We start from the raw sequence: 21,063 nt of genomic DNA, 5'->3' as shown, positions 1-21,063 counted from the left end.
AATGCTATAAATTACAATACAATAAACAATAAGTATTCAGTTGTTGTTACATTTTGTCATCTCTTGAGTGAACTGACTAAAAACTATCAAATCAATTACATTTTTATTTGAAGGTGTACTGGCTTTGAAATATTGAGCCACATCAAACCTTGTTTATACATTTATCTCCTCTGCCCACCAGAGGGGGACCCTGCAATGAAATGTGATCTGATGAAATTAAAGAATAAATGTTTGATGTGACAGGACTGAAATGTGAATGTAGAGGGGGCCGGATTAATTCGCTAAGGGGCCTCCAGGGCAATAATGAGTTGTGGTCCCCTACTCACAATCCCCCCATTTCCTATGTGAGATTGTGATCATTTGATTAGGCACAAATGTAAAGAATATGTACCACGTGAGCATAACATCAACTGATAAATTAATTAGAGGTTTTAAAACTGGGCTTCTGTACAAGGCCTCGACATTAGGTACAAATGCAGAAGCCAAGTTACATTTCTGTTTATATTGTGTCAGTGTTTTTTTGCAATTTATCAAATAAACCACAAAATAACTGAAACAAAATGAACCTGCTGCCTTTGGGGCCACTGAGGGTGTGGGGTAATTGCCCTCTTTGCCCAGTTGGTTATCCAGCCTTGGAAGGGAGTGTAATATCAGGTACACTCTGTGTCACACCTTGCTTTAAAATGTCATTGTCAAATCATTGTTTGTCCATACAAATACAAGTCCTTTCTACTTATGAGAATCCCGGCAAAAATGTAATAAAGCATTTAAAAGGCATTGTATGATTGAACAAGCAAACCTTTTGAAATCAGGAAAACTGTTTAATATAGAAAAGGTTAAAGACGTATTCACACATTTAATAAAATGTTCTTGCATATTTCTATGCAAAGAGACTCATATAGTATCATTTCTAATAAAACTAGAATGTGTTTATATGTTACACACAGTAGCAGTAACAAAGGGCCAAATTGATTTGTTTGACATGGGGTTATTTAAATAAAAAAATATGAAAAGAAATCAGGCACTTTTATCTTAACATTCATGTGACAACCTTTCTTTAGATGTTAAAACTTTTAGTAATCTGTTAAAGGTTGTAGAAATCTTGAATATCCAATAACCCACGTGTGAACTAGGTGTGGGGTATTGGTGTAGGCCCACCAACATCTGCAGACAAAACATTGCTTCTGCAGAAAAAAATGATCCAGGAAACAAGAGTTTCTTGAGGGAGTGAAATAGTTTCCATATCCTCGTTAGATCAGTAGACTCCAGCTTTAATCCTCGACGCAAACTTTAGAGTTCTGTTGCAGGACCCCATTCAAAGTCCTCCTCCTCGTCCTCGGCATCCTCAGAGCTATCGCTGCCTTGGATCTGTGTGCGTCTGAACTGGACTGCTTGGTGATGATGTGCGAGCCTGTCAAAGAGCAGGACACGGGTCAAGTTTAGTATATCACAGCCTCAGTCTGGCTTTCCTCTGAAGCCCACAGACAGCAAATGAACACTTACACGATGAACTGAGGGCCCTTCTTTTCCTCAGCTTGTGCCTGTGGCTCTGCAGCGCGAGCCTAGTGGTGACGATAAGGACAGGTTTTAACACGTTACAACAAACACAAACAGCATTACATATATTAGTTTCACAAATTATCTTTGACAGTCTTAAGACTTAACTGGTGTTTCTGGATTTTTAAGTCTATTTACTACAAATCCCATATCCTTTACAATACTGACAGCCATTTTCCAAAGCAGTTATTGTTATATTAACTGGTTCCAGTAAGAAAAGTCAACTTATAGAGACTTGCCTAAACAGTAAACATTTACTGTAAACTTTACGCCTGGGTTAGAAGTTAGTACATTCCAGTCTTCCACTGCTGGTGCATTCAGTTGCTGGTGGGAAAAATCAGGCAGTCAAATTTAACAGTAAGCTGTCAAACGAGGGAAAAAAAGGATTCAAAAGAAAATGGCTAATGTAGCTTTTTGTATTAAAAAAAGTTATTGTTTGGTCAACTCTCACACTTTGGAAGTGCTTCCACTTCTTCCACAGCCAATTCTTTCCTCAAAAAAATCGATTAATTGTTTGGTGTAATAAATTTGAAAAATGTCCACCACAGTTTCCCAAAGCACAAGCCATATTAAATTTGCTTAATCAGCAGCGCAAAAACCAAAAGATATTCAGTTTACTATCACAGAAGACTAAGAAAATATTTACATTTGAGAAGCTAAAACAAGGTAACGTTTGGCCTTTCTGCTTAAAATGATGAATTGATTATAAAAATTGTTAATTTTGTCAATATACTGACTAACCACTTAATCAAGGTAATCCTTCCAGTGTACTTGGTTTAAGGTAAACGGCCTTAAACACATAAAAACACAGGTAAAGCCCTTTAAATAAGAGCAACATTTTATTTACCTGTTCTAATTTCTCCTCAATAGCAGACAGGTTGGCATGTTGTGGGCTCTCAGGCTGCACCTCAGCGTGGGAAGGCTCGTTCACAGAGTACCAAGTGGAGGGTTCGGGGGCTATAAAGTCTGGGGGTTCTTCTGATTGAGTGGTGGATGCAATTACATCAAGGGCACCGAAATCTGAGTCTGTAAAACTGCGATGAGAGGGGTCATCCTCCTCAGCATCGCTGTGAGGCGGGCTGTAATTCTCCTGTTGGGGTGCCCTGGGCTCAGGTACGTGCATCAACGGTGGGATTTCTGTGAGCGAGTACATGTCGGCGTGAGGCTCTGGGTCCATGGTGGGGCTGTGGAGCCCAGAGGCAGGCTCAGATGATCGGGCTAAAGCAGCTCCAGCTCGCCTGGAGCCTCTGGAGGGCTTGGCTGTGTTCTTACTGGGGTAAGCCTCCTCCAGGTCCTCGTTGTCGGTGTAGGCCTCCCCGTCGGTGAAGGCTTCTCCATCAGTGTCCTCCAGGTCACTGGCAGCACTGAGGTAGTCTGACTGGGTTTGGTCCAGAGCATCCAGGTCCTGTCCTCCACCAGTCTCCAACTGGACAGAAAGAAAATGATCATTTTAGATATTTAGTTTGCCACAGGACAGCAAGAAAATGATCATTTTAGATATTTAGTTTGCCACTGGACAGCAAGAGACATTTAACAAACTGTAAGATAGATAACACAGGTGCCAACTCTCTTAAATTAAGCTTAAAAAATAAAAGTTTTTTTTGTACATAAACATACAATTACATATTAAAGATTTACTCTAATTTAACAACTTTCACTAGTTATTTTGTACTGTATGTCGTACCGCGACTTCAGACACCCAGACCGGTTTTGACTGTTGGTGGCGGATCTTATCCTTTAGACTCTCATACCAAACACTGGAGCTGGGCTGCAGGTCAATACGTGCTGGAGGGAAAGTCATGAGGAAAACACAGTGTAAAGTGAGAAGTATATACATTGGTACAAATTGGTACTAGTTCCATATGTAACAAGAAGTCATGGATAAACAGATAAATAAAGAAAAAAAGAAGCTACCTACTTATATTTATATAGTCTAATGTATTTTCAATTCTAATTTATGACAGGGACAGATTTTGCTCATGTTTCATTACCTGCGAAAAGGTGGCTGCAGTGTTTCCTCAGCTTCAGGGCCTGTGTGTAAAGGCGTCTGGAGCTCTTGTTCGAGTTGGGGCTGTACCTCTGCCTCATGGCCTTGACATCCTTGCGGCTGTGAGGGTCCAAGAACAGAACCATTGGGTGGTACTGGATGTAGTTCAGCCTTTCCACTGCAGTGGGAGTAATGTCCAGAAGAGGGTGCTTGTCCTGGGAAAAGAGAACAGCAAAAACTAGGGTGTGAGGGGTGAGCAACAACGGCAACAAAACAAGATTTATATGTTGTTGTTAAAAGTGAGTGAATATTGAATTGTTTCTACTTCTGGTTAATTGAAGACTGGCTCACCTTCTCTGCTATTCTCCTCACAGTGTCCAGTTTAATAACTGTGGAGCCGCCGTCTCCTCCACTGCGAGGGACCATATCTGCCATAATGCAAAAAACAATGTTTAATGTGAACATCAGACCAGGAGAATAACTAAAAAGGTAGGGAAGAATGTGGCCCAAAAGACATTTTCTTAAGTTGAACACTAACCTGCCACTTCATATTCATCAGGCATCTCTCTGGCCAGCTTCTCCATGGCAATGTCATTAAGAGGACCCAGAATGACAATGGGTCGTTTGAAATTAGCTGGAGACACAAACAATTCAGGATTATTGAAACTCGAGGAAGACATGATTCTACATGACTTCATCATGTGTGTGTGAGGACGAAAAGCATGCTAACCTTCTCTGAGCAGGACTCTCTCATAGGCCGGGAATTTGCCCTGAATGGTGAGCTGCAGCAGGTCGTCACGGTTGCGACGGATGTTCTTTTCGTTCTTTTTGTTCCCTCTGAGCCCCCGTAGTTTCCAGAACTCAGCCCTCTGTCCTGACACCTGCTTCTCTCCACCCGCCCGCTGTGCCTGCTCTATGCTGGCCAGTGTCTCAGCCCTGCAGGAGATAATGACAGATCAGAAAACTGAATCACGGTTCTTGGCGAAACTAGAAATCTAAATCTCTTTCCCGTCTGTTCCTTACCTGGCTTGGTTGGGGATGGTGCCTTTATCCATCTCGTGCAGGTCGTTCCCCATGCGGACGGCCAGCCAGCTGCCCAACTTCCCGCGGTGCATCGTGTCCACCACCCTGAACACCTCTCCTCTGGTGAAGCTCAGACCAATGGGGCCTTCTGCCTCGTGGTCAAAGTGGGTGCGGATGTAGAAGTTGTCTGCCAGGTTGGACTTGATGATTTTCTTATAAACTGAGGAGAGGGAAAAATTAAGATCACTGGTTGACGGTAGATATACCCATAATTATCACACGAGCGGTTTAGTTAGAAACTTACTGTCCATCTTGTTCTGAGTACAGATTTCAACCTGCTCTCCTTTCTTGATGTTCAGGAGGAAGTTGGCTGCCTCCTCTCGTGTTAAATGACCAAAATCAACATTATTTACCTGGACAAAATGAGAGACAAGTTTAAAGGAGTAAGACATTTTTATCTTAAGCCAGATATAAGCTAGAGGACTTTTAAATTTAAATAAACAATGTAAAAAGACAGCTAACTTTTGCAGATTACAGTCACAGATAACTCACTGCATTCAGATTTCCATCATTTACCATCTTAAACTGCACGATCAACACATCTGATTTAACTCTGACTGCTCGGAGGCTCAAATTGCAAAGAGATTTGATGTGAAAACCTCTGCACATAACAATAATAAAGTGTATTGACTTACGGTCACCTGTTACATTTTTGGCAGACTGATTTAGAAAATTAGCTGACATGCTAAAATAGGGTCTATAATTGAGCTTAAAATAGAGTTTCCGGTTCTAGATGTTTAAATAATTATTAACCTCTTCATTAAGTTAATCTTTAAAAAAAGGTATCAATGAACTACTGCAAGGTGTGTGACCATTATCTCACCTGCATGATCTGGTCTCCCTCTTTCATTCCCTCAACGTACGCAGGGCTGTTTGGCTGTACTCCACCTACAAATATACCAACATCGTTGCCCCCCACAAGCCTCAGACCCACGCTGCCCTCCTTCACAAACGACACTGTGTGAAGGTCCGAGCTGTACCTGAGAAAGACAAAAGTGAGTGAGAAGGAGAATTAGCAATGCGTTAATTTCTGTTGAACTAGATGCAAATGTTGATATTCACCTAAATAAACATTTACAAATGAACATTACTCACCCTGGATTAGGTGATGGGTAAGAATCTGGAGGTAGGGAGTAGATGGGCTCTTCTGCAGGCTTGGCTAGAAGAGATATGGAAATAGTGAGAGTCCCTGCTGGTGCTACTTACTAAAACAAATTGATCAGTAATCAAATTTGGGATTCATTATTCAAACAATTATCAGTCAGGTCATCTCAGTAGTTCTAGCCTTGAGCCTTACAGTAGAGTGGTGGGTTGCTCTTTACTGAAATCCCAGACCTGAGGGTGCCAGTTTCATGAGCAGCAGGAGGAACACTGTGAGATGGAGAAAACATAATCTGTGATATTTGTGTAGTAACACTTAAAACAAAAGCCATGAGAAACGTCATAAAGAGGTTACACTTTTATACTAGCTATACTATACTTGTTTGTTTTTTTGCCTTTTTTTATTGGACAGTGACAGGTAGAGGCGGACAGGAAATGGGGAGAGAGAGAGAGGGGTACGACATGCAACAAAGGTCGCCCATGTGGCATGCGCTGTAACCATTCGGCTATCAAGGCGCTCCGAAAAGAAGTGTTTTTATGTGAGGATAACACTGATTAGATTTAGCACTCAGCCGTACCCGCGGTGGCTCTCCCCCCGCTCAGAGCTCCCAGACCTCCTGAGATGTGAGAGCTGGTCTGACTCTGAGGAATCTGAATGAGGTAAACAGACAACAGAGACTGTGGTCAGAACTAACTTTGGTCTTTGGATGAAAATACAGAGGAGGAGAGGATGAAGAGTGTGTGTGACACAGGAGAGTAAACTGACCATCAGGAGGTGGTCTGGTGGGTGATGGGACGCGACGAGGAGGCTCCTGCTTCACAGCGACTGAAGTGGATTTTATCTCAGGCAGGACTCTGTGTGTGTGTGAGACAAATAAATGTAATGAACTACAATAAGTCATTTAACCTTTTTGTCACCACCTTGTGATAAACAAGAAACAAAACAAGCATCAGTATCAACCATCATATGCAAGATTGTTCAATCAAATATCTCATTAAAACAAAAATGTTTTTGTACACGAGCAGTTGAACTGAAACAATATGTGATGCAATCCTTGCAGGAAGTCACGTCAGTGTGTACAGAGTGTTTTACAATGAGACAAGTGTTAAGCAGATGAACCAGTCAACCGTCCTGTCAGTATCATTTTACACATCTCCACAGTGAAGCAGTGTATATATATATGCAAATATATATGCAAATCTGAGTCTGTTATTTTGTTTTCCAGGATAACCAGTGTCAGTGTTGCCTGATACAAAGAGCCTGACTAACCTGAACTCACTTTGTGATAAAGACTCTTTAAGTAACACTTTTTTCTGATAGTCTACTATTGACTGTACAACGACATATGATATTTAAGACCAATTAGGAAGGAATTTTTAGTTGACTATCATCAAATATTTAACAAGACATATTTTGTGAACTGCTCATATTGTGATTGTACACCTGCTCAGTGACTGTACACCTGTTACTATCAACAGACTGCTGGTTTACTGTCAACAGTGTTGGTTGAGGTTAAATCAGAAGTACTTGGTAAAGTTTAGAGTTAGGTTTCTGGTTAGTCCCAGAGGTCATGTTTATGAAAAGGTTTTGAGTTCTGAAACTTTTCAATATGAAGCAATGCATTTCTTAGCACTTGAGGCTGGACTTGAATACTAGTAAGATGCTTGTGAAGACAAATCTTGGAACAGAAAGGCGCCATGTTGTAGAGAATCAACTTCTGACTAAAAATCTCACGCCGTCTCTCACCTGTATGGGTTGTTAGCAGTGTTGGAGTTTGCACTGTCTGTAGAGTGCCTGCGAGGGACAGATGCATAACTGGCCTCGGATTCAGACTCTGAACGAGCTGTGAAGATTGATAAATAAAGGCTTGCATTATGAAAACTATTTCATACATCAGCACATTATTGTGGATGTATTTGGCCGGATATTCATTGGCCAGTAGCTAAAAAAAAAAAGTAGATGACCACGTCTGCAAAAACACATTAAGAAATGATCTAACGTTTCACAATTTGAATGCCTTTGTAAAATGTGGTATATATTTAAGCCGCAAATAAGGCAGAGCTCTTTAAATTCAAACAATAACACACAGGTGCTCCCTTCACGACAGTGCATTGTGCTCATTGACTTGACTACTACAACTGAAACATTATGTACACACACCTCTCTGTGGCGGCTTGCTGGCAGCGACGCTGGCGACACTCCACGGCGGCGGCTCCACGGCAACATCTGACAGGACTCTGCAAAAGAAGAGAGGGAGGTGGGAGTGAGGGAGGAGGAAGACAACAAATCTCAGTTACGTTTGGAGAGGGGGGGCCCCGTGGCTAATTTGATGATTATTGATAAGAGGTTAAGACTGAATGTTGAATATTCACCTTAGTGTTTCTGAGGGAAGCGCTCTCTTTGATGGTTAACTGCTTTGTAACTGATTCAAATCAACCATTCAGTATTATTAGTTGTCTTGATCTTGTTACGTCATGTTTACTATAAATTCTAACATGCAGAACTGATCAGAAAATCGCAGAAGTATTCTACAAATGTTTGATTGGAATATTGTTGCTTCAGTGATACTTGTCCTCTGTTTAATCAACACTTGGCCACATACAGGAGAGCGACATGTTCAGTGAAAGTCACTTTTATTTCATCGGTTAACAACACGTTCACCACAAACACAAACACTTGGTACACAGTCGAAAACAAAAATCAAGCAAAATCAAAGGCAACAAAATGAGACTTAAGTCACAAAATGAGCAAATCAATGAAAATCACAAGACAGATTGGGCTAATTTTAAGTTTTAAAAAGGTAAATAAAAATATGTAACATTAGCTAATGTTAATAATGGGAGAGGCTTGCACAGTCTGCGCAGTGTCCCAGTCCGTGACATCTTGTTGGGTTTCTGGGAGGGGGTGAGGGGGATTGGAGGTTGGGGTTGGGGTTGGGGTTGGGGTTGGGGTTGGGCGGACCTTCATCTGTACCTGTATCTGCTGAGGGAGTCCTGACTGTAAGTGGTGCTCTGCCTCTGAGGAGGCCCCAAGCTGCCGTCCGAATCGGATTCAGAGTCTGAGAACAAGGAGAACAACTGTTAGAAAATATGGCAGAATAAAACAGCAGCAAGTATTGCTTTTACTGTGCTGCAGCGTAAAGCAATAAGTATCTTATTTCGTGTAATGTTACTAATGTTAAGTTCTGTGTTTTAAACTACCAACGGAGGGCTTTAATGCCACTTGTGGTGTTTTATAATTAATAAATCTTTTCAAAATTCATTTTAAGATTAATTTTACAGTCCTTTTAATCAAACATGTTTTTCAGATTCAGGTGAACTGAACCTTTAATATGTTTGCATAAATAACTATAGACAGATAATAGCCAGCTTCTGTCAGCCTCTACACTGCCTGTTACATGTGTGTCACCACCAAACAAAAAAAAACAAACAAACAATTATCTTGGATAAGAAACACTGCCACAAACAGATGTCACGGATCATTTCCAACATGTTTTAAAAATGCTGCACAGAGCACCTTTCATGTTTGCTGCTCTGGCCTTAGCTTTATTTGACTGTTGACACCTGTTCAGCAGCAAACATAAAAAGCAAATATTGTCAAAGAGGTGTCAGACAAAGTCCGGGATGTGTACCATCACAAGGAAGTTGGGTTGTTTGTGTGTGTGTGTGTTTGTGTGTGTGTGTGTGTATCCTGACCTGGGGGCGGGACTCTGACAGGAGAGTTGACCCTCCTTGGTGGCTCCTGGCGAACAGTGATGGGGGTGGCTCTCAGCCCTGCGGAGGGCAGATCAGGAAGAACTCTGGGGGGAGAAGTGTGAAGAGAAAACAGTTATTAAATCTGGTGGAAAAAAAAGGGATTTAATTTCTCACAGTGTAGGTTCATAGATTCTCTTATTTAAGCCTGGAGTTGAATCAAGCTTTGTCCTTACTTATATCTGCTGTTTGGGCGGGGGCTCTCTCTGCGCGGTGGAGGGGAAGCGCTGTGATCAGAGTCGGACTCCGACACCGGCTTACGAGGCTGTGAGGCGGAGGAGGAGGGGTGAGAGGTGGTCCAGTTGTGGACGACAGGAGAGGACCGGGGGTTGGGGAGGGTGGACACACCAGACAGAGTTCTGGAGAAAGAGCAAATAAAAAATTAACACCTTATTTGACATTTGTTGCATTTACAAGCACTTAAGCAAACTGGATATTGTTGGCGTTCTACCTGATAGTTTTCTTAAGTGAGTTTAGAGATTAAGAAAAACACAGTAATCATTGCTAGATTTCTGCTGGAGAAACCTGATTTCTTGGCCAATTTTACACATGTCTAAACACGGTTTTACAAGAATGCATGTGGATGACAAAGACTTCAGACAGGGAAAGTATCAACTGACAGCAATGCAGAGGAATGAAAGGAACGATAATTACTCCAACCAGTGCATTCCTCTTCCATCCAATCTAAAATGATTCAGTTGAAAGTCTGACTAAAAAAGTGAAACTGAACTAGTCCAAATGTTTCCACAGTTGAACAGATCATAATAAGATTCAAACACGAGCGTACAGTAAGAAATAATGGCATGCTTTCTCATAATAGAACCTGACCTCTGCCTTATATACACACACACACACACAATCATTCATTCTTTATCTATTTTGAGTTTCATGATCATTTCGACACATCTCAAAACTGAACTGACTTGTATTTGTTGGAGTGATCCCTCATGTCCGGACTGCTTCTCCTGACAGGAGGAGGAGAGGCACTGCGGTCTGACTCCGACTCAGACGGCGCTGTAGCAGAAACAAACATCATTATGGTTTTTATTTATTTATTTTTTATTGTCCCACTGTGATTTCAATCTCAATGCGAATTCCAGCAGCAACAGAAACATTAAACCTTTGCTAATACAATATTAAGTCAATGTTGTTTCTTCTGAAAGGCTGTGATCAACAACTTATGTGTAGCTCTGGTAAGAGAGTGATTCTCGGCAGGACTGACCTCTGCGAGAGGCATAGGTTCTTGCAGGAGGCCGAGTCAAGGTGGAGCGTGCTGGTGATGAATCCCGGGACTTGGCTGGTGGAGGTTCAGCTCTCGTTCTGGGTTTAAAAAAAAAAAGGAATTCTTCAGTGCCTTTATTCTTTAAATATGAGAAAGGAGCAGTTTTTTATATGAAACTAGGATGTCAGTGGTGAGACAAGTTTTGGGTTATGGCAGATAAATCCCCACCCAAGAACTAACAGTATAAGAAAATACACTACTACAAGATTACAACTACTACTTCTACTTTATGTTTATTAGTTTTGGTGGTGGGGTAGGTGTTGTGTGTACCTGCGTGTCCGTTTCTCTCTGGTGGGTTGACGGGACGTTCTGAGAGTGGGGATGTCTTCGTCAATGTCTGAAATTTCTGATGGGAAACAGAAAACAACTTCAATTAGTGAAGAAATTCTGCAGAGACTGACTCAAAGCGAATCCTTCATTGGTGACTTCTACATTTCTTTCTTCTCCATTTATTTTCTTTCATTTTTGTTGTTGTCTTTCCTCTTACACACTGTAGTTCAGAGCTGCTTTTACTCTCACCTCAGCTCACATTAAATACCCCACCTTTCCTCCCTCCCTCTCCATCTCCATCCCTCACCCTCCAGTTCAGAGCTGCTGTCTCGGCGGTGGTCGTCCTCACTGTTGGGGGCGCTGTCCTCCACCTCTGGGATGCTGACCAGGAACTTGCGGTTGTCCCTGAGGACCGTCATGGTCAGTTTGCCTCTGCTCTTCTCCACTAGGTGCTTGGTCTCCAGCAGGGATAGATTCTCCGTCGTCATGCCATTGATCTGATCAAAGGAGACAAATCATTTAACGTGAGAAAAAAACAAAAAAAACAAGCCCTTGACTTATAGTAATCTGTTTGTGTTGACTGAGGACTACATTTTGCAGGAGTTGTTGTGTATTGACACTTCTTATTGTTCATTTTCACCTTGAGAACGAGGTCTCCCTCCTGCAATGTTCCTTCCTTTGCAGCCAGGCCTGTTTCTGTCATGTGCTTGATGAAGATCTGACTGCCCAGCTTCAATCCATACTCTGCAGAAACAGGAAGACAACAGGAATCCAATTCTCTTCATGAGTACTTCAGGGCAAACAAACATAGGTATCTTTCCCTAGTTCCTGAAATCTTACCATCTGTGATTTTCTTTTTAAGTAGTGTAGTTCTGATGGGTTTTTCTGCAACGTCCTGATGCGGCAGCCTCTTGTACCCCGACGACATCAACGGTAGTGTGTTTCCATGCCCATTGCTGTCGGGCGTGGCGCTGCGGGCGCGGGAACGGTAGCGGTTGCTGTCTCGGTTGTCGCTGTCGTCAGAGTAGCGTCGCGTTCGTCTGGGAGGATCCTGGTCCAACAGGTTGGAATGGGAGGCGGCCCGAGACGGTCTGGAGGTTGCTGGGATCTGGATCTTGCGAGGGCGTTTCACTGTCTTGGGGGAGAAAGATGGAGAGGGCCAGAGATTTAAAGACATGACTGAGCAGTAATACATCATGAATTAGAAGTCATTTAGGTGATTTGGTTGGTGCTTCCTCCATACTCACTACGTTCACAGTCTTGCCACATGACTTGAGGGTCTGAATGGTGTAGTTAGAGTGCACGTTCTCCATAGACACTCCATTGACCATGACAATTTGGTCTTTGGTGCTGCAGAGCACAAGCAAACATCAGATCATGTGTTATGTATTATGTTAACAGTCAAGTCTTAAAAAGGTTCCTACGGTCACGTCAGAGCGATGGTAGTCAACTTACAACAGTCGTCCCATGGCTGGTCCATTTGGCAGCACATCGGACACCACCACAGCTGTATCCCCGTTGTCTGGGTGAGGCTTGTCCTTGCCTCCTGATATGGCAAAGCCAAACCCCAGTTTGGAATCCTGCCATTATAAGAGAATAGAAAGATAAAAAAAACAGGTTTTTAGACAGACAGAAAATGACAGCAAGTGCATGACAGAGCGACATAAATGAAGAGAGAGAATGTAGGAAAGTAAGAGGGTCAAGTATGAGCATGTGTGGGAGATACAGTAGAGAGATAGAGGGAGAAAGAGCACATTCCAGCGGCAGTCAGTCTGAGGCAGGATAGTGAAGAGGCAGCTGGTGCTGTGGGGTGCAGCAGGGTGTGTCGCTGTGAATTCCTGCTGGAGTCTGTGCTGTGAAACAGAGCTCTGAAACACGGTCCAGCTCAACCCCCGCAAGCCCTTTTACAATACCTGCAGAAACAATACTGAAACTGCCTCTGTGCCATACATCGAGGCTCAACTTTCACTTCTGTATTTGTGCAGCCACTGAGCACAGACCAAACACCACTAATGCACCAAATACAGAGTGGTTTGCACTTCAAATTTACTTTAGTTTGATTATATAGTTGATTATTTCACAAACAACCACTTACTTTGTTTAGTGTTATTGTATGTTGCTCCCATATTGTTAGCTCCTCCATACCTGGTTTCTGGAAGGGAGAAAAAAACACAACAAATGATGAGAATAAATGTATGCTTTAGCAAAGGAATATTAAACTTTGATAAAATGAAATCATAAATAATGAATCCTAATACATAATCCAAGTCATTACAGAGAAGACAGTTGAGCCTGAGCTGAGTAGGACGAATGTGTACGACTCAACCTGATCTCAGCATGCTCTCACCTGTCTCGATCCTGCCTGACTGGTATGGAGGAGGGGCTACCTGCTGTGTGTGTGTGTGTGTGTATACTGGTGCATACAGATTTGCTTTGAGCAGTTTCATGTCGGAACTATTTTCTTACTACCGATAGTTCCTACATGAAACTGCTCACATCAGGGTCTGTGGATTATCTTGAGTAACCGGGTCATGATTTCTGGAAAGAGTTGTTGCTGTTGAGTTTTTCAAATGTATTTTTTTGGCGCTTTGAGCACCACAAGCCGAGTGTCATATAGTCACATTATATTCGAAAATCTCTACATCTGATGTCTCCAAAATTCGGCAACTCACACCAAAACAATCTAGATGGATAAATAGCACTACAGGTAAGAGGAAAAATATGTATTTTTGATTTTGGGGGTGAACTATCCCTTTAAAGTGACATTGTGCCTGTTCTACACGGCACATTTCTATGTTTGACTCTCTGTAAACAGTCACAGTCAAATCACTCGGCCCCGCAGGCTGGTGGTGACATAGTGGAGCATTTGTAGACAGTAAAGTTCTCAGTCCTATGCTTGTTTTGAAGATTGTTAACATTTTTAAAATCCACCAGGTTATTTCTTCAAAAACACTTTGTTCATCTTGGTTATTGGATAATGTGTCCAGGAGCGATAAGGACACTGGGTCGTTCATACCTTCTTTTCAAATGAGTCGATAACGCCATCTTAGAGTTATCAGTCACACAAATTAAAGTGTACACTGTTATGAAGCCACTTGAGAAAAGATGCACCGACTGCACTGTAAGCCTTCTCACTGTTACCTCTTTACTCCTTCATCTGTCTCATTAACGCACCAAACCACAGACATGCCTTTCCACATACTAGCTCTTTTCAAAACCAAACAAAAACAACGCGTGAGCTGGCCATGGACTATCCAGTACAGTGGTGTGAAAACATGTTTGCCCCCTTCCTGATTTCTTATTTTTTTGCATGTTTGTTACACTTAAATGTTTCAGATCATCAAACAAATTTAAATGTTAGTCAAAGATAACACCAGTAAACACAAAATGTGGTTTTTAAATGAAGGTTGTTATTATTAAGGGAAAACAAAATCCAAACCTACATGGCCCTGTGTGAAATAGTGATTGCCCCCTAAACCTAATAACTGGTTGGGCCACCCTTAGCAGCAACAACTGCAATCAAGCGTTTGCGATAACTTGCAATGAGCCTTTTACAGCGCTGTGGAGGAATTTTGTCCCACTCATCTTTGCAGAATTGTTGTAATTCATTGATCCTGCAAAGACATCTTTTTCTTTTTTTAAATCAAGTCAATCTTAGTTTAACAAAAAAAAAAAAAAAAAAAAAAAGCTAATCATTAATGGGTAGAAATCTCACAAATGATCACCACAAAAATCTTAAACCCGCCGGTGGAGGAAACCACCCGCACAGGTGGACAGTGTGTGACCTGTGAACAGTAGAACATTTGTTTGACCAAGTTAATCATAAACCTGAGGGGGGAAAAACACAGCAACTGATCTCATCGCTCAAATAAAAGCTGGCTGTGGTTTTTTCTAACTGCATGGCAAGCTATTGTTTTTACCTAAACTGAAACCGGAAGGCGTTACTGTTTGATTTGTAGTTTCACTGCAGTTAGTTTTAGCTAACTAGAGTAAACAAGTCAAATAAGGAGAATTAGCAGAGTTAACGACTGCATCAAATGATGAGCAAAGAGCAAACATGATGTAAAACAACTTCATAACTTTTGTACTGTGAAAACTGAAGAGGACGACTTTGTCAACATACTGTACAACACTGAAGTGCTGATCTATATTCAAAAACAGATTAGCTGAATCACAGAACACTGAACTAAACTTTAACTCTGGGTGTGGGACATGACGATAATGATGAATGTCAGTGTTAAACAGAAAATCCAAAAGCCACTGATGACAGTTATTCAATATTCATCCACCACTGACGTTAAAGAAAGAAAATATGCAAATAGTAGTGGTGCTATCAGTCCCGTCTATAGAATTTCCTAAAAATAGGTTCTATAAACAAATCCAGCTTTTGAACAAAGCATATCAATGCCTGCCTGCACTGAAGATCATTGATCTCAGTCCAAAACGTGACGTTTCAATGAATCAGACAGTCAAACTAAATCATCTAACTATATACTGCACTGCAAAAGCTCCTGTAAAAATCTGATGTTTATCCAAATGAATTAATCCAAGAAAGTAAGAAAGGTCAAGACACGTAACAAAGTTGACAGAGATGTACTGTCTACTGATGCGAGCCTGGTTTAAGCCCACAACTTGCAGTCCTTTCTGACACTCCTGCACCGTTAGTGCTCACCTTGCTAGCTCGAAGGAACATTTAGCTGGGGGCTCGTACATAATCAGAAATAATTTACTACTTTCAGTCAGTGTTATACTGTACGACCATCAATGCTTTGTATTCCTCCTTCTCCACTTACCACTTGGTCTTTAAACCTTACTTCCATTTCCCACTGGGATTTCAGAGCTTAATAAAACACCTGTGGCCTCCTGCACTCAATGAACAGCCAGCTCTTTATATTCCATATGGCAGCACCAAAAGCAAAACAATCACAGATCCCACAGTTATCAACTCCAGTTACTTCCTCCTCAGATCAGCTCTGCAAGGATGATGGAAACCAGATCCTCCTGCTGAAATTATTTGTAATGTGACTAGCTGTGGTGTTTCTCTCTCAGCAGGGAGAGAAGAAAAAAAACATCTAGGCAGATCTCACCTGCAGCGCTCCTCCCCCACCCAGCCTTTGCCCTCTCTCAGTCACTCTCTAGTGCCCTTCAATAAACATGGATTTAAGGTGGTGCTGCACTGCCTTAAAAAAACCCAACCCATTCACAGATACCAGAAGAGCAAAGTATCTTAAATGTGAGTAGTAATGTAATCACAGAAAGGTATGCAGTCCTGCATCAGTCGAAAGTGACGAGTATTGGCCAATTCCAGATGTTACAAACATGACTTTAGAAATTCAAGGGAATAAACAAAGAAATACAAGAGATCGACCCCTTGAACCACTAAGTTCAAAATTGGCTGCTTTCAAGTAAGAAATGTTTTTATTCCCTGCACATAAAATTACACATTCTGCCACGGCTTATTCCAAAATACAAAACTCATGTCTTATGCAAAATGTTATGTTATTCAAAAGGAAATGTCTGCAAATGTTTATTTTCACAATCCATTAACGTTTTTTCAATTAATCTAGAAATCATTTAGTCGATAAAATGTCAAATAATGTAAACATTGTAATTTCAAGTTATCAGAATTTTATCTTAATTTAGCCAAAAATCCTCCTGCAGGATGTATGATGAGGCCAGACTGATAGATAGGTGGGCCAATTTTATTGCAGATAGCTTATCCTTCCATTATCTGCATATATATCGGCAGATATGCAAAAACAAATTGCAGTACATAAATGTATATATGTATAGTTGTATAACTTGAATGTACTGGTATTATTTCTATTACACATTTAAAAAAATAAATACTAGAAGATACATAGTTATCAGATTTTTTGAACTCATCGATACCTCAAAAATTCTGTGATGTTGAGGCTTAATTTTATAATGATATGAAATGAATAAAAGCATTACAATCTACTAACCAAAATTAAAAGTAAAGCTCTGTGGGCTCGACTAAAGCTTGGCCAGAAAACACACAACTGTAATGATAAACCTGCCAAAGGATCTGTGAGGGGTGACGGAGTTTAAACTACTTTGACGTTAATATCACTGTTGCTATTACTGTAACTATAAAGAGCAACAGCAAACTGATCTAGTGCGAGACAAATAAATTAATATGCACAAAACATGGACTATAACGGCACAGACAGCACAAGCTAGCATTAAGAGGTTGAAGAGAATACAGGCCGTTGCTACATTACTATCCACCCACTTACAGGCACCACCAGCAGTGGTGGTGGAGGCTCCGGGGGCACAGAGCCAAAGTGCTTCAGTAGTTTCATTCGCTGTGTCAGATTCATGATGATAACAGTGTGTTGTGGTCTTCGGTTTGAAAAAGAAAAAAAACACCTGTTGACTAACTCAGTCACTTTGGTCTGACGGATACAGACGAACAAAAAAAAAAAAAAAAACTCCTGCGGGGTCGGTGCAGGGCAGCAAATGACTGTGTAGTCTGTATCACAGCCACACACGGTCACTGATGCAGGCCTTTAAGTCTCCAAAAGACAAACAATCCACAGAAAAAGGCCCCAGCCACAGTTCACTTAAAACTATTCTATACAAAATGAAAAAAAACCCCAAAACAAGTGACAAATTGACATTCCTCTGCATCCAGCAGATAGGTCATGTGTCCATCTCTTCAGAGTAATGATCTCTATCGTCTATTATTCCCTTTCTGACAGGTTCATAAAGTCAAATAGGTCCACTTGCTCTCACTGTCAGTGGTATGTGTGCGTCTTGGTTAACTTGTACTCTTTCCCACAAGGCAGCAGCAGCAGGTCCCAGGCTGCTGGCTGAGTTTTAGTCTGCTGGGTGCTATGGTTACGTCGGGGAAATGAGAGCACTGGGCTGTTAATAATTGACGGGGGGTTTGCTACACTATAGGTCCGCTTGCCCTGAGTAAAGTTTCCTGGGTTCCTACACAGGCGCTGCGGTGTTTGGGGATCAGGACATGGCACTGTGGCAACACAGAGCTTTGATGGCATCCCTCCTTCATGATTGACATTTATGCACTCCCCAGAGCATGGGTGTGCTGCAAGCTTTTTCTGTTTGACTATCAGTGCCCTGCCTACAAAAGACTACAGTCACAGTGACCTGTTTAGGAGGAGGAAGCACAACAGGGAGGAACAGTTATGTACCTGAAAGGTGAACAGAAAGCGATAACAATATCAAAACAGCTTATCTAATCCTAAACCAGAGAACGTCTATCACAGACTGGTGGCTGGATTACACAATTTTGGCAGTCTGAAAATAAGTGGTAGCTCCATAACAGATGCAAGATCCTTGGCTTGGGTTCAACCAGGTGGAACAGCTGGCCTCTGGTCAGCCAAGGCACCAGTGCTGAATTATTAATAGGTCTGAGGAAAACAGTAAGGCAAGCAACCACTACTGTTACTAAAACAAACACTTAGCGAAGGTGTGCCCCCTCTAGTAGGTTAATAATCACTCATTCATGAGTCAGGACGTAAGTCTGTTCAGCAGTAGAGTCACCTCAGAGGCGATGTTTCTTTCATTTTAAGCTAAGGCCACTCCTGTAGGCCTACCAACATGCAAACGCCAGTGTACCTTGTTCCAGCACAGGTTAGCTAGGAGCTAAACTTAGAGCTTAACTGTCAATACAGAGGCGTACTTTTAGTGTGTCTCATAGCTGGAATTCTTCAACAGTGCATCGTGCAAACAAGCCACTCTAATAAACATTAATGACTGAGGCGGACATAGAGCCTTAAATGGACTTCAACCTACAGCAGTTTGTGGTTGGTGAGGAATAGCAAAGCTTCCCTGTGTTAGTATGGAGATTTGAGAGACAAATACTCCAGAGGTTTACAGAGCCCACAGACTGGCTGTAATCACACTGGCCAGGGCTTTGTAGCCTCCCTCCACTCACAGTGGAGTTACTCATGGCATGTACTGTCAGCAGTGTTTAAGTACTGCACTTTGATCCACTCTAACAACTCAGAATCAATGCAGAAAAACTTCTTATCAGAAATAATACAAATGCAAATAGACTTTTATGCTTGGTGTTGTCACAGTCCAGTTGGTTTCATCTTAAACAAGTGCGCCATGTGTAACGTAAAGCTACCTGGAAGGTAATGGAGCATGTTGTTCACAATCTCAAGCATATAACCTCAGTCTGTCGTTTGGCAAATGCCTGTAAAATAAGAATAGAAATAAATTCTGACTTTTTTATGATGTATAATAATTAGAGTTGGACATGGCATCAATGTGATGAGGTGCTTTGATTTGCTGGAGAGAGGATTTTATCCGTATCGCCCACACAAACACACAGCTCTCTTCAAGGAGGTTTGATTGCAGTGATGCAGATGATGGTTCCTGACAGAAACCTTTGATCATGAAAGCTTCATTAAATGCAGGATTTAAATTCAAAAATCCTGAAAGACTTAGCTAGAGCCACAATCTGGGAACAGCTCTATCTCGACCACCTATGTTATAGGGAACTTTCCAGAACAGCAAGCCTTGAGTCTAAATGCATTGGGTCATCCTTAATCAAACAGTGTGTCAGTACACGGATTGGAGTCGAGGAAAAGGAAGACGCAGGTGTTTGGGAATGCAGTCGAAACTATTGTGAAACTCTATGGCGGGCAGGCAGAAACTTGCATGTGTGGCAGAACCAGTAAGGTGAGGATGAGGAAAGTGGGGCTTGCAGCTGACAGTCTCTCACACACACAGACACACAGACACACACACACACACACACACACACACATATACATACATACATACATACATATATATATAAATATAAATAACTGAACACACACCAATGATATAGCTAGCTGACTAATTCCATCAAATACCCTGTAAATTATGTAAACCACAGACCAAAATATGTGATTTAACAAACCGGCTAGCATGACAACAACCACAGCTGACATTTAGGCCTATAATTGTCCACAGCCAACTCATGATGAAGGAATACTGAATGAAGCTAGTAGGCGTTCAGTCCTGTAAATATTCAGTCCTAAGCTATGGGCCTGTAAATGCTCACAGCTAGCTCCGTGGCTAGCTGCTAAAGCTTCTTGAGGTGAAGTTATGGCTGTCTAATTTACACAAAAATATATCGTTTTCTCTTAAATTACTTCAGTAAAAAGGTTTCACTTGTTAAAATGTTTCTCTTCAACTTCTCCTTCCCCTCCACAGACAGATGATGTGGACTGACAGCCATACTCTACCTGTGTACCAGAAACATTTGACGGCACTGAAGCGAACATACCTGTACACTGCCTCTCTGTGGGCTGAGCGGTGTGTGTCCGTCACTCTCAGACGATTCGTCCCAAGTTTCAAAAGATCCTTTTTAAAGTCTCACTTTCTCGCGTAGACTGTTCCAGTAGTTGGAAAACTGTCTCCTAAATCTTCCTGAAGACAGGTGTGGAGGCGTGGCGTCGACGGTTCAACGTACAGGTGAGTTTCACAACGTCATCACGCGAGTGTAGCGTCACCAACAGGAAGTTTGTCCAGCTCATAAATAAGTTCTCACAGTTTTGGTTGCGATTTGAGACAAGTTTCACTTTAGTAAAATTAAGTGAACACAAATGAATACGACATGGGGTATTTCTCAGGCACAATTTATGTCTTAATTTAAAAGAGAAAAGTACAATGAGTTGCCTAAACTTTACAAATGATACTGTAAAACCGATAACTTTAATAGTTTACTTCCTTATGTGTATTACCACTGTGCTTTATTGGGAACTTAAGATATGAATACATGATGTGTGGCAAGTGTATTGCATGCACAGATTTCTAGATGATGCCCCCCAAAACGTCTTTGTTACAACATGTTCAAAGTGAAGATGTTTTTCAGACTGACTTTTGACTGAGTCATTTGACTCTGACAAGAAATTTTAATAACAGTCCTTTACAGGGGGGCTCTGGCTTATAGGGCCCCCGGGGGTGTACCTGGTAGGCGTGTTCAGGAATTCATCCATGGCTGTGTGACATTCATCAAATGATGCCCGTGTTTAATGTGATA

General features: G+C 41.6%; 1 protein-coding gene across 4 annotated transcripts; it reads right to left on the bottom strand.

Moving 5' to 3' along the window:
- Positions 1 to 800: 800 nt before the first annotated feature.
- Positions 801 to 20,524, bottom strand: tjp3 (tight junction protein 3). 4 transcript variants are annotated; one of them, XM_044200755.1, is made up of 30 exons: positions 20,308 to 20,524; positions 13,129 to 13,185; positions 12,489 to 12,613; positions 12,281 to 12,383; positions 11,874 to 12,168; positions 11,674 to 11,777; positions 11,341 to 11,530; positions 11,034 to 11,109; positions 10,704 to 10,801; positions 10,405 to 10,495; positions 9,658 to 9,840; positions 9,425 to 9,528; positions 8,703 to 8,787; positions 7,890 to 7,966; positions 7,476 to 7,572; positions 6,495 to 6,583; positions 6,307 to 6,379; positions 5,925 to 5,998; positions 5,723 to 5,786; positions 5,451 to 5,607; positions 4,872 to 4,980; positions 4,568 to 4,787; positions 4,275 to 4,480; positions 4,083 to 4,178; positions 3,896 to 3,972; positions 3,549 to 3,759; positions 3,242 to 3,342; positions 2,405 to 2,983; positions 1,504 to 1,562; positions 801 to 1,411 (listed from the first exon to the last, which is right to left on the bottom strand). In XM_044200755.1, exons 2-30 carry the CDS (start codon positions 13,174 to 13,176, stop codon positions 1,291 to 1,293), a joined length of 3,912 nt encoding a protein of 1,303 aa, XP_044056690.1. In that variant the 5' UTR covers positions 13,177 to 13,185; positions 20,308 to 20,524; the 3' UTR covers positions 801 to 1,290. The 4 variants fall into 4 exon arrangements, with proteins under 4 accessions (XP_044056690.1, XP_044056687.1, XP_044056691.1 ...); XM_044200752.1 differs by lacking the exon at positions 20,308 to 20,524 and adding an exon at positions 15,827 to 16,076; XM_044200756.1 differs by lacking the exon at positions 20,308 to 20,524 and adding an exon at positions 13,309 to 13,382.
- Between the last annotated feature and the right edge of the window lie 539 nt (positions 20,525 to 21,063).

The sequence above is a fragment of the Siniperca chuatsi genome, linkage group LG6, assembly GCF_020085105.1.
Source record: "Siniperca chuatsi isolate FFG_IHB_CAS linkage group LG6, ASM2008510v1, whole genome shotgun sequence".
Lineage (NCBI taxonomy): Eukaryota > Metazoa > Chordata > Actinopteri > Centrarchiformes > Sinipercidae > Siniperca > Siniperca chuatsi.
Note: the sequence above shows the minus strand (reverse complement) of the source record. Positions and strands in the feature narration are given on the sequence as shown.

What these genes read in the sequence shown, in the direction of transcription:
- tjp3 (XM_044200752.1), bottom strand. Translation starts at nt 15,853, where the DNA reads ATGGAAGTAAGGTTTAAAGACCAAGTG. An exon ending in CAGCAAGCCGCCACAGAGAG is followed by an intron (nt 7,573 to 7,889) that starts GTGTGTGTACAT and finishes CAATCTTCACAG; the next exon opens with CTCGTTCAGAGTCTGAATCC. An exon ending in GAGAGTCCTGCTCAGAGAAG is followed by an intron (nt 4,179 to 4,274) that starts GTTAGCATGCTT and finishes TTGTGTCTCCAG; the next exon opens with CTAATTTCAAACGACCCATT.